At 51.2% G+C, this 13,547-nt stretch overlaps 1 protein-coding gene across 1 annotated transcript in view; it reads right to left on the bottom strand.

The window, feature by feature from the left end:
- The window catches only part of LOC136296104 (hydrocephalus-inducing protein homolog), a 149,024-nt gene that overhangs the window by 66,268 nt on the left and 69,209 nt on the right, over positions 1 to 13,547 (bottom strand). Inside the window, 2 exon segments of the mRNA XM_066194928.1 lie at positions 1,033 to 1,185; positions 2,049 to 2,213. Coding sequence (XP_066051025.1) covers positions 1,033 to 1,185; positions 2,049 to 2,213 — 318 coding nt within the window.

Below are 13,547 nucleotides of genomic sequence, written 5' to 3'. Positions count from 1 at the left end.
ATCCTTTACACACCAGGCCCACCCAGCCAAGGTGCATTGCTCCCTGAAGAGGTGGAAGGCAGAATTTCATTGTGTAGTTCGAGAAAGCTGTCCTGGAAAAATCCCTCACTTTAAGGTTACATTTATCCCCCAAACTGCAGGAAAAGCAGCAAGAGGAAAAATCATGCCCCTCCTCCTTGGCTCAGGAGGCTGTGGCTGGACTTTCCCACATGGCCTGATGCTTTATCCACAGACACAAACAAGTCCACAGGATCAGGTTTTAACCAGCTCCAAGTTCAACACACCCAGCATGGAGAAGAACAGACCTCAAGCCCCTCAGAGATCTCCCCCTCCAGCAGACATCCCACCCAGCCCCAGGCCCAGCCTACAAGCCCTTCCTGGCTGCAGCAGCCCTGCTCTCCCTGCCAGGGGAGCAGCCCCAGCTCCTCTGCCCTATGCAGCCTTCACATATTAAACAGCCATTCTCTGCAGCCGGTCCCCAAAGATGCTCTTCAAAGGCACAGAGACCACAGGCTGGGGGGGTGCACAACCCCCACACATGTCTTTGTGTGGACAGCCCAACTGGCCTGACCCACAGCAGGTGTGAAAATTGCCTCCCCACCAGCAGTCTGAGGACAGACCTCACACCCTCTTCTCTACCATGAACAGCAGTTTGGCACAAAGCAAATGTAGATGGCACAGGGAAAGCACAGGGAAACCCATGCTCTCCGAGGAGCAAAGGACCACAGGTTTCTCTTGATCTCAGAGCTCAAAAACCGTGACACACACAGCTAAAGACCTTCCATAAAATTATGGGAGAACTCGTCAACACAATCCAGACGAATTTCTGCTCCAACATCTCTGCACCTGATTTCACTGAGGAGTGCCCCAGCTAAAACCACTCCAGAGCCAGGTTCCTTTTGCCTCACCCAGATGGAATCTTGGAGTATCTCGCTTCCTCTCACACAGGCCGATGCATATAAAAACCACGTCATGGCAGCTTGTAATGTCAACCAGTCAATTTCCCTGGAAAACGGCCCCACAGATACTTACAATCTCTAGCCTGAAGTCTAAATCGACGAGACCTTCGTTGAAGAGGCCAAAAGCTTGTGAATTAGGCCTTAGCACTGGGATCCTGCCGAACTCTATCAGCCTTGGACTTATGTAGACTGCTGACAGCCGTCCAAGGCTCTGTAGTTCTGTTCTCTGTTACAGAAAGCAGGCAAGAAAGAGTAAAAAAAAAAAATCAAACCCAAACAGGGAAACCTAAAAAAGCTTAAACAGCTCAACCCAGCTCAAGTTATTTCTTTAGGGACAGCTACCATTCTCCAGCTGAATTCCTGGGATTTTGGGGGGAAAAAAATAAAGCTTATGTATTCACCTCCAAATTGAAAAGGATTAAGTAAAGAGAAACTTTCAAACTACAAATTATTGGTCCAAAGGTAGAAGCTTTGCAAGAAATCTCTAGTTAAGATCAGGCTGACAGTTAAACAACTGGTTCTTCGGGTGGGGAGAAACTCTTCTCTTTAGGTAAGCAATCTGATAGTTGAAAGCAAGTGCTCAGTCAAACTTCAGGCTCCCTGGCACAGCCTGCACTGCCTGTCCTCCCTGTTGACTGGTTTACATGCAGTGCCACAATGGCCCAGGTTCAGATGTTTGGTGCCATCCAGGGAATTTGGCATCACCATTTCCATGTTTTAATGTAAGCTTAAATCCTTGCAACTACTCTTCAGATGCCAGCTTTCCTTTCTTTTACAGAAAGCCCAAGGTTCCCAGAAATCTTCTGACATCCTCTTTTGTGCTGAGAGGTAACATTTTAAAAAAGATGTTTCCAAAGTTAAGAGCATTTTAAAGAGTAATTAAAATGATCCTCAATTCCAGCTTAGATGAACTACCTTCTGGGTCAGACACTGACATTGCCACCTATAAGGCACGAGCTGTTTATGCCACCTGCCCCTGCTGTCCTTCTCCACAGCAGCCTGTGCCTCTTTTCCCCGGAAGAATCCCCGCACACTGTGCACCCTGCCAGGACCAGTTGCACGAAGGCACACACCTCCCCTTGCACTCACCAGTGGGTTTCTTGCATCCCCAAACACGCCGGTACAAACACTGGTGCAACGCTTGCCCAATCTTTGGATTTCAACTGTAACTGGAATCTCTGCAGCGCTCCGAGGCTGGAGAATCCCACAGGGTCTGGGGCTGGAGTAGAGCACAGGAGAGTCCTCCTCGGGTTCCTAGAAGGGACAGAATCAAATCCAGCTTCAGAGGGACCTCTGAAGAAACTTCAAACTCCTTAACATCCATCCCAACAGCAACTTACACACATTTTTAAAAATCCCCAGGACAAAGGTAAAAGGCACAAACAAGATCCAAGAATTGTAGGCTTAGCATTCTCAGGGGGTTCTGCAAGGAGGCTGCCAGCACAAGCACTGGTGTCTGTGGATGCAGCAGCTTTTCACAACCCTCGAAGATCTCCCACAAGAAAACACCCTGAAGACTAGAACGTAAGCCCTTTCCTCAAGAGATTAAACTGCATCCTAAAGCTAACATTCAGGTAGGATCCTGTTCTCAGCAGATCTTTAAGACTGAATAGGAACCGGCAAGGTCTTATCCAAACCCTCTTCCCCCCTAATAATCTCCACAATAATATTTCAGAGGAGGAGGTGGATGCGATGCCAAACCTGGGGAATAAGCCCGTAGCAGCCAGGAAGGTGGGTGTTATTCCAAATGAAGAACTTCCTCACGAACGGGGCCTTCAGGTCGCACTCATGGATCCCCCGGTTTTGGGGGTACACTTGCAGCTCAGGAACGAAACATCTGGGCAAAGAGATGACCCCAAGGGAATCAGAGATACTGAGAGAATGGAGAACGTTTACCCCCAAAGATTGTGAAATGGAGCACAACACCTTTGTCACTGTCAAATACACATTTAACAGGCCTACGGTGAAAAATTGCCTTTAAAGTCCTCCCACTCAAACATGTCTTGTCGAGGAGGGGCAAAACCTGAGAGGCAGCACCCAGAGGCTGCCAAGTGCCCCAGGCAGAGCACTTGGTCCCACAGCTGCCTCAGCCCCTCCTTCGCCCAAGAAGGTTTGCAAGAACTCCTGGAACAGTCCCAGTGATCCATGAGCTCTGGGGGAGCCTTCCCAACAGGGATCAGTGCTCAGTAAGGCTCCAGGAACACACGACTCTAGTGTCTCAGTAAAAAGGACTCCCTTCTCTCCCATGGTGCTGTTACCCTGCCTGAGAACTCAGCTGTTTGCCCCAGCCTTGGAGGGCATGAGACATCACCTGCCCCACAGAGTGGGAGATCACTCCGTCCCAGTTCCTACAACTCCCCTGGTCCTTCACTCCACAGGTCCAAATACTGACTGTCCCCAATTGCACTTGCTTTTCAAACATGGCAGCCCAGGCACTGACGAGATGGCTCTGCCTGGGAGTGGGAACAGCACCAGGGAACTGCATCCCTCTTGTCATTAAACTGACACCTAGAGCAGCACAGCAGGATGGAATTCTGCTGGAGCAAGAACAACTTTTGCTTTAAGCCTGAGAACATCAAAGCTCAAAACAGGAAGCAGAGAGAAGGGGAAAAATTAGAGCTGACCTGCCACATCAAGGACTGATTTCCCCTCTGAAGATCCTGCCCTCACCTCTCTTGCTGTGAGCCACTTCCCCACTGTCACGTGCCCTCGTTAACAGAACCAGACCCTGACCCTCAGCAGACTGCTTGGTGTGCCCCAAGCCAACGCGGGCTGGTTGCAACCCAGCACAACTCCACCTCTTGCAGGAAGAAGGCGAGGAGGCCCTTGGGAAATTTGCTTCACCTCAAGCACCAGGTCAATAAATGATATCATTCCTGGTCCCTTTAGAAAACGACCCAGGACCACGCTGGGCTGTCAGCAGGGCTGCTTTTCACCACAGGCTGCTTTTCAAGCACTGCTGTTCTCATGTCCAGCTGGGCAGAACATGAGGTCATTAAACAACACGTCTCCTTGGGAGCTGCAGCCAGCACGTCCTGTGCAAGGCAGTGCGCTGGGGGAGGCCAGGGAAGTGCTGGTACCTGGCCTTGATGACCAGTGATGCCACTCCCTTGCCAAACCACTCCAGGTCCACCAGCAATTTCCGGTTGTATTCCGTCACAGTGTTGGAACACAGGGTCACCTGGTGGAAGAGAAGAGCAGTAAATTCTTCTTTACAAAAGTTCATGACTCACGTGTGATGTCCTCCAGTTTTTGTGGTAAGAAAAGGGAGGATTTTGCCTTAATTCTTCTGCCGCTCCACGTGTAGAGCACAGTCTCTAAGAGTGACAAAAGCCTTCTGGCAAATACCAGATTTGTTAAGCACACCTTGCTATCAGGGCATAGGTCAGCTAAATTAAAACATTAGACTAAAGCTCTGTGCAGCACTGTGTTCAAATTAAGGGGCAAATTTTCATCTGACTACAATGACATAAATGCAGTGGAAATCTGCTGACTTGAACAGAATGAGTTCAGCTTTACAGCAGGAAGCTGAAGACAAAGCGTGGGCCAGCAGGTGCTGGGCAGTTCATGGCCGCAGAGTTTTTTGCCTTCACTGGAGATCCCTGCAGTGAACACAAATCATTCTACTCCCCAGGACAGGAGAAATGAGACCAAGAAGAAAAGCAAACTGCTTTATATAATGACATCTCTCTAACAGCCACCTTTGGTCCTCGTCCGTCCTCTGCCCACTTGCAATCAAAGACATTGCTCTCAAAAACACCAAAATGCCTTCAGTACTTGACCATTATGGGACATGATTTCAGCTTGTGATTTTGGAAACAAATCAGTGCTCCTTCAGGAACGTCCCGAGTAACCCAGCTCACAGAGGCCCCACGCCAGTGCAGATCCTCGCTCACACGATGATCAGAGCTGGCATCAGAGCTAAAGCCCTCCCACACTCCCGTGAAGCTTCAGACCCGCTGCTGAAGTGTGTGTGGCTGGACTCTTCCCATACCTCGATATCCTGGTGTTCCTGGGATTGGAGGGTCCTTTCGCTGGGGTTCAGTGTAAACTCCCTTGGCTTCACAGAAAAATGAATTCCCTCCCTCCAGGAGGGCTCACTGTCGCTGAGTATTTGCTCAAAGCTGCTAACAGCAGGCTGAGTGCCATCGTCCGACACCCGCGAGGTGTTAGTGAGGCGACAGGTCTTGGTGTAGGGAAAGCCTAGGAAAAGGACACAAATATCCATTTAGGCACCAGTTATGTCGTGACTCCCGGTGGGAATACCCTGGTAGCATGAAAGCGTGATTGGAGTTTAGCTCTTTATTATCTGAACTACAGATTACTGAGAAGCTGCAAGAGGAATTAGTCGTCACTTAGTTCCCTTTAACACTGATTCCAGACTGCAGCCTTGAAAATGCCTGCTCTTAGCCCTGCTCAACACTGCAAGCTTCTCTCTTTCTGATGGGGAGAAGCTCCCTCACCTGCCCCAAACCAGCACCAGTTATTTCTCCCTGATGACTGTGCACCCAGACCAAGCATTTCCTCTGAAAATTCAAACTGTAAAATTCCCTGTTAAGTCTGCCAACACTCCTACCCTTTTCAAGATACATAAAGAGTGAGTCGCCATTGAGAAGAAGCTACAGCAGTAGAAAGTGAGGATGAAATCAGGAACTAGAACGTGATGCAAAGCACCCTAATGCAGTTTCTCTCTGCAGAATTCTTAAGGCGTCTTTTGGTTTGGGCCAAACAGACTGGGCATGTGACAGCTCAGAGCCCACTCAGCTGGAGGCAAACCCGAGCCTTGACCCAACAAGCGGGGACATCGCACCCATACTACTCACTGTGATTGCTGCCTGCAAGGGTTTACCCCACCTTAACTCTGAGATTTGCTTTCCATATTGGAAAGCCAGAGATAGTGCCACGCATGGTGGGGATGTCCTGCAGAGCCCGGACACCAGCCACAACCCGCTCTGCAGTGGACTGGCTGGCCAGCTCTGTGGGGAGGAGACTTCTCCCCAGGCCTGCTCACCAAGAGTCATTTGAACACAGGTGGGGGAAAAAAACAACTGCAGGCGCAGCCCAGAGCTTCTCTGTGCCCATCAACAGTAATCACTGCCGGCTCCAGCAGTGACTCCAGCAGGGAGGCAAGAGAAGCACAAAAGGGACAAACACAGATGTCAAAACCTCAAATGAGACTGAGGTCACCACATGCAGACAACAGTCAACAACAGTTAAAAAGAAGCAAAGATACAACAGCTGCCTTCAGCTGAAGAGACCTTAGGAATGCGTTTCTACCTGTTGCCTTTCTTGTTTCATTTATTCAAAAGGCAACTTAACAAATGCCTCAGTGGTGATGCAGGGTGGCGAAGAAGCAGATCAGGAGAGGCAATTAGTTTTCTTAAAATGTTCAACAACTTCATTGTTATGAGTTTAGGTTTCGTAGTGAATTTTGGCCTCAGTCTGGGAAGGGAAATACAGGGGGTTTGGGGTGGTCTCGGCTGTGCGGGTGGGCTTTTCCATCCGGGGCTCTTTGGGAGCTGTGCCGTGATGCCGCGGGCGGTTGTGAAGTCGGAGCCGAGGTTTGCAGGGGGCAGACCTTTCCGTCCTTCCGCCGGGGCTCGGGAAGGTCGGCAGCGTGCTGCTGCGGGACGTCGTGCGCTTGACGCCGGGCTCAGCACCGTGATCGAACCTGCCCGCCGTCCCCGCTTCTGCCTGCTCCCGATTGCCAGTGCCCACATCTCCTGCTGCCCGTAGTTTGCAAAAGCAGCGATTTCCTCCTTCCCTCCCTGCCCGTGCCGGCTGGGAGGGAAATCACTGCCCTGCCAGAGCCCACCGCTCCTCCAGCCTGTGATCATAACCACACCAAAGGGGAAAACAGGACTCGGCGGGTTGGAAACTTCTGGCATTGCGTTGTTGTCTGTGCTGTCCGGATATACTCTAGTAACGAACTGCTATTCCTTTTCCATATTTTTGCCTGGAAGCCCTGTAATTTCAAAGGTATAGTAATTTGGAGAGAGGAGGGTCATCATTCCATTCCGTGAAGATTGCCACCTTCCTTGGCAGAATCTGTCTTTTAAACCAGGACAGAGACACCAGAAAATACTTGCTCCTATTTGATCCCACAATGGCAAAATGCTACCTGAGGCACCTGCAGTTCACACCCTGAAGAGGCTGTTGTGGCAGAACATGAGCAGTGCTGGATGCTTTTACGTTCAAGTGCTCCATTTTGGAGCACACAGATCCCTCCCGCTGTGTCCCAGCGCAGGGAACACTCACCAAAGGAGATGTCACCGAAGTCGAGCTCATCGGTGTCGAAGTGTAAAGTCGGCCCGACGACACACCCCCTGCGATGACAGGGACACAGGAGGAAATGGCTGCGTTAAAGGGAATTGCAAAGCCTCCGGCTGTCGTGGCTTGGGGGCACAAAACCTGGTGTCAGGGGCATCGTGGGTTTCAAATCAACACACCACCATGTGCTCAGCACAGTGTCCATGTGCACAGGAGGCAGCTAAAGCCAAGAGGCCAGCAGCCCACAGCCACTGATGGGGCTTTGGACGCAGGGCAGGCAGGAAAAGCCCCCAAGTTGCCGGTGGTCCCATGGGGGACCCTGAACACCTACCCAGATGTGTCTCCGTGCCTCAGTTTCCCCATCTGTAATGGGATGGACATAAAGGTGTCCCCACAAACTTCTGTAACCAGCCTTTCCAGCCACAGGTTCCCTGCTTTGCTACTTGGCTGTAACTGGTCTTCCCATGGAGGAGCTTTCTCAGGAGATTTTGACCCACACAATCATTACAGACAGAGTTTTGAGACATGAAGCCAGGGGAGCCCCAAACATCCTCCAAAAAGAGCATTAACAGTTCTACACAGTGGACAGATGAATCCTAGAGGAAAGGACCAGCTTGTCACTAGTGCACCAGCTGGCACAGCCAGGAGCAATAGCTTAAACAACCAAACATGGGTGTCCTGAATCTACCACACCTCCTCCCCTGGCCTTGAACTCAGCAGACAGGCACTAAAAGTCACCAACATCCACTGAAGGCAGCACTTGAAGCTGCCCAACACGAGTTTATTTCATGGTTGACGCCAATCAATGCGCACCCTGCCTTTTGGTTAAAAGTCAAGGACCAGTGAACTGTGTCTTCTACTGTGTTCACAGGACTGCCCCTGGCTCCGCTCTACACATCTCAACAAGAGACACCTTCTCTTGCTCAAGGAGAAAGCTGCTTATGGAATAACATCCCACGCATGACCAGTTTGGGGGAGGGACAGAGGAGAATCAATTATTTGATGGTGAAAGGTTCCCTCTTGATTTCCAAAATAAAAATAGCAGCACTTTTTCTCCAAAAGCAAAGCCAGTGTAGTTGTTTCTCTACTATGGGCAGACCTAGTCAACACTGTTCTCCTGCTAAGTAATAAGTTTCATGTTCTTTTTAATCCATCTCCCTTATCTTATTGGTATAATCAACTGCAGATTGCTTTCATTTCTTTATTGCCCTGATCCAGTGCCTCCCAACAGCAGCAGCCTAGCTCCAAAGCTCCAGAGCAGCCAGCATCAGCTTTCCTGCTTACACTACGTTATCCTACCAGCACACGCCTCAGGCTAGCAGGGACAAGCCCTCATGCTGCTGTGGTCCTGAGGACTGAGCTCTGCCTCCCCCATCATCACCCCTTCTCCCTTCTGCAGGGCCAGGATTATGGGATGAAGCCCATGTCCTTGGGACGGTTCCTGCTGCACAGTTCCCTGTCTCCCACATCAGCCTTTTCCTGGCTGTGGAAAGGAGGTAGCAGAGCACTCTGCACAGGAGCTCGGAGCACAGCCTGCCTCCATGCATGGCCATGAGAGGTGAGCTGAGGCTGCTGCTGCCCGTTTGGGATGGATTATTAACAGAAGTTTTTCAAAACACTGCTGCTGGTGGAGAATCACCCAGGCTGGCCCATCTCCAAAGCCCTGGGGGCCTTGCTGGGTGCTCAGGGGGGACATCCCAGAGCAGCTACTGCCCAAAGCTGATCCATGCCACTGCCTGCCATGGCCCAAGGCAGAGGGACATCCCTGCAGGGAGGAGTCATTCCAGCTCCCGGGTACCACACAGGGCAGCAGGCACCCCCACACTAAGGCAATGCCAGGATCAGAGCAGAGATTAAGACCTCAGGAAACATCTTTTTTCTCTGCCCGACCCCAAAATGAGGTAGGTGGGGGATGTCCCAGAGACAGCTACAGATGTGCCCACCCAGAGTAAGCTCCCAGAGTCCTTACTCGATGGTCAGGATCACAGGCGTAGGAGATCCAGCCACACGGAACTGGAATGGTTCCTCAAACCGCCCCAACACGGCGGCATCCAAGGAGATCTGAATAGTCTGGATCCCACCTGGTGCAATGAGGCCCTCCTCGGGTACAAACTTGAAGCAGCAGCCCACTTCCGTGTTTGAAGGGATATAGGTGAAGGGAGCATCAAGAACTCCTTTGTTCATCAGTTTCACCTGCAGCAGCAAGAAAACAAAATGCAAGTACACGTGAAATCTTCCCTTCTTGGGAGTCATTTTCTAATGGCGCAATTAACACCCAGAAAAGGCAGAAGATGCTTTGTGCTGCTGGACGGCAGAAGTCAAAAAAATACAACAGGACAAGTTCTGCCTTTGGGTTTTCATGCGAAGCTCACATAACTCCACATAACTGGAGTCACCCTGGGGTTATCCCACGGACACAGAGCAGTCCACCTCTGGTCAGTAGCACCAAGCTCATTCAGACCTGGCCCTGAGAGCAACGTGGGGTGATTGCAGCTGCGTAGTGAATCACCACAGAGCTGCTGCTGCCCCAGTCAGCACAGCTCCAGCAGTACCGTATCTACGCATTTACCTTTTCCCATACCGTGAAAACAATACACTGAGAAGGAGGCATCAACATCAAAATGTACAGACAGCACCATCTTTTGGTAAGAAAACTCAACGTGTCTTTCCCTTCCACAACCAAACTTCTGAAAGTGTCTGGCATGATGTAGTGCCTCGTTTTCTGCCTCTTTCAGTTGCTCTCTCTTTTTTTTTGCAAACTTGACCCCCAACAGGGGGGAGGCAAATAGGTAGAAAAATCTTTTGCTTTATTCCCAGGAACACTTTTCTCTTTGTAGAGCCAGAGATGCACCAAGCCTGAAGTGTGGTGAGGGATTGGACAGCAAGGGAAAGAATCCTCAAGCCCTTTGCAAGGGCCTGCACTGAGCCAGGAGGCTGGATGGCTTTCCTGTGACTTCCAGGAATGAGCAGGAGACACTTGACTAAAAATTGTTTGTGGTGGACTGAAGCTCAAATGTAGCCAGCTTGTCCCAGCTGCTTCTGAACAGCCCAGTACAAAGGTGCCTTGTGTCTGGTGCTGCCACAAAAGCCTCTGAACAGCTTTTTGACCCAGCGTTGGGTCAAAAGGGGTTGTTTTGCAGGAAGCCTCCCAGCTGATCCCTATGGAAGGCTGCCCAAAAGAAGGGACTGGGGCTTCATGAACAACAGACACATTTTTCTGGAACACCCCCTTCCCCCCCGCGCCCAGATTTGACCAGTGCATCAGCTATTCCCTGCTCACAACTGCCCAGGTTGCCAGGAATTCCACAGGTCCACCAGGCTTGCTGCTGCCTCAGGAGCCATCAGGATCCATCCCAACCCCTGGTGCTCACCTCATGGGTGTGGGCGGTTTTGACAAAAACTTCCCCAAGGTTCAGGGTATCACAGCTGAGTTCAACCAAGGGTCTGCGGCCTTCCCCTCTGAGGTGCAGGGCCAGCCTGCTCTCACGGCCTGGGGAGAGATGTCCATTTCAGTACAATAATTCCCTCTGTTCTACTGGATTTTCCAGGCTGCCTCAATGCTAGACCCTGATTCTGAGCTGCATGCAACCAGCTCTTGATGCTGCAGCAGAAGATATGGACCCTTCTCTTCCCTCAGGAGATATCCCCTGGGGCTGACTTGCAATTTCTAACCCATTCCTTGGGCTGGTTTCCAATTTTAGCCACCAGTTTGCTGAGTTTAAAACATCTCTGGTGTCCTGTAGCAACAGGCCAAGGAGTGACAGGTATAAATTGAAAGAAAGGAAATTTAGGTTAGATATTGAGAAGAATTTTTTTACTGTGAGGTGGTGAGACGCTGGAGTAGGTTCCCCAGGGGAGTTGTGGAGGTTCCAGCCCTGAAAGTGTTCAAAGCCAGGCTGGATGGGGCTTGGAGCTACCTGGTCTAGTGGGAGGTGTCCCTGCCCATGGCAGGGGCCTTGGCACTAGACAGTCTTTGAGGTCCGTTCCATCCTTAACATACTATGACTCTAGGGTTTCCTCCCCATGCACTTAGAGGAGCTTTGAAATCCATTCATTGAAGGCACAAAGCTCACGAAGACTTTGGCAATTGCTACCTGGCAAACTGCCAGGCAACAATTGCCAAACCACCTGGCCCAGCAGCACAGGACTGCTGTCCTCCACTTCTGACACTCGGCACTGTGTTCTGTTTGCACAGACTGAGAGCTGCAAGGTGACAATTCCCACACAGGGAGAGAAGCAGGTGCTGGCCAAGGGTGGTCCTTCTACCAACACCCTGGGCTCAGCGGGGCTCCGCCCCTGCTGGCCTGGTGGTGTCTGGAGGTGATCCAGGCTCAGGGAGCACATTTCTAACTCAGCTGCGACTGCCTGATGGTGGATCCATGTCAAATGGACCCATCCTGGAGGCCAGTGGTCTAGAGGGGCTTAGTGCTTGTTCACTAAAGCTATTCTGCTCTGTAGCTCCTTGGCCTTTGAGGAAATGCTGGCAAAGCCGTGCCATGAAAACATCTCCCTGCACTGCCTGGGTTGTTCTGGGATCAGCAATCCAGACACAGGTGTTCCGAGCCCTGGCCTTGCATGGGAGACTCCCTGGAAGCTGCAGGGACACTGGGGATGTGCCAGCACTGCCCTGCTGACCAGGAACTCTTCCCAGCAGTTACATGGGAGCCCAGTGGGCTCAGGCTTGCTCCATGGCTTCACTGTGGGTGAGAGAAGCAGGGGAAAGGAGCTGTACCTGAGATGTCACAGTAGGCCACACTCTGATACTCCAGTGCTTCCAGGGGTTTAAAGGTCACCTTGATTTCAGCCGAACAACGTGGCCCAATCTCTCCCTCCTGAAACAGAAAGAGACAGAAAAAGATTTATCTTCAAACTTCACACTTCTTGTTTTCAACCACTCCTCTAAGCCTTTCTTCAGAGCATCAGTGATGAGCGAACAACATAAGGAGCCCAAGGAAACACTCTAAACCCAGCTCAACACACCACTGGGCGCTCTCAATGCTCAGCTGATCAGCCCCCACTCTCCACAATGTTCCTGCTGCTCTGACACAAGCTCCTGGTCACATCATGCTGCAGTCAGCTACAGTGGTACCTAACTGCCATTGTGCACTGGTGGCTCTTGGCCTTAGACGGGCCATAGGAGTAACCAAGAACACGATCCCCTTCCTTGGAAAGAAAAATATTAGTTTAACCTTTTTTCAAAGAAAGCAGAGGTTGGGATTATTCTAGGATTTACTCCAGGATGAGAAGGGATTTTGCACTGTGCAGACACCAGGCATTCATCATCTCTCACAATGCCAATACTCAGAATCAGGGCTCTGGCTGATGGGAGGACATGGGCGTTTGCTTGCATAAACAGAAAAAGAAAAGGTTTACTGTCCCCGTGTGCAAGAGAACTCAAAATGCCTATTATAACCTCCCACCCTTGTGTCCAGGCTCACAGATGACACTGGGAGACTCACAAACAGTGCGAGTCGTGGTTAGAGGAAGGGACAGGCATTTCTACGATTAACCTTGGGCTGAATTTGGCCTCCTTTTCCCAGCGAACCCTTGCATGCTTCAGGTCAATCCGTGAACTGGCACTGCTCCAACACCCTCCGCTGAACCCCACGCAGCAGCACGTGTCGGGGGAGCCCCTACCTACAAAAACTGCTCCCTGTGGACACTTCAAGGACACGGAGTGCCCTGAGCTCGAGCCCTGGCAGCAGAGCTCAGCTTTGTCAGGCTCCCAGCCCTGCCTTGAGCCTGCAGGGCAGAAATACTTTCAGCAGTGAGCTCTGCAGCCGCACCAGAAACTCCATGCCCTCCCTCTGAGCACACCGAGCCAGCTGAGGACCTGCTGAGTGACCGCACCCGGGGAAAGGGGCGGGGGTAGGGTGGGCGGGAGGAGGAAGAGGAGGAGGAGGAGGAGAAGGAAGAGGAGGAGGAAGAGGAGGAGGAGGAGAAGGAGGAGAAGGAGGAGAAGGAGGAGAAGGAAGAGGAGGAGGACGAGGAGAAAGAGAAGGAGGAGAAGGAAGAGGAGGAGGACGAGGAGAAAGAGAAGGAAGAGAAGGAAGAGGAGGAAAATGAGGTTCTCAGCTATCACTTACCATTGGCTCAATGAAAAAAAAGTCATTGGAGAACAGCAGGGGGTCTTCTTGCACCTTTGCCTTCTCCTCCTGGACCTTTTGGCTCAGGAGGGAGGTGCGATTTTCACAAAAGCCCTTCACCTTCTTTATTTTTTTCTCCTCCATGAAGTCTTCCATCCAGACCTTTGGTGGCGGCTCCAGCAAATCACACTGCCTGCAGCCGCAGGGAGAGACAAAGCCAGCAGGTCATTTA

Source organism: Chamaea fasciata, unplaced genomic scaffold (genome assembly GCF_029207755.1).
Source record: "Chamaea fasciata isolate MVZ Bird 193981 ecotype frontalis unplaced genomic scaffold, bChaFas1.0.hap1 SCAF_12, whole genome shotgun sequence".
Classification (NCBI taxonomy): domain Eukaryota; kingdom Metazoa; phylum Chordata; class Aves; order Passeriformes; family Sylviidae; genus Chamaea; species Chamaea fasciata.
Note: the sequence above shows the minus strand (reverse complement) of the source record. Positions and strands in the feature narration are given on the sequence as shown.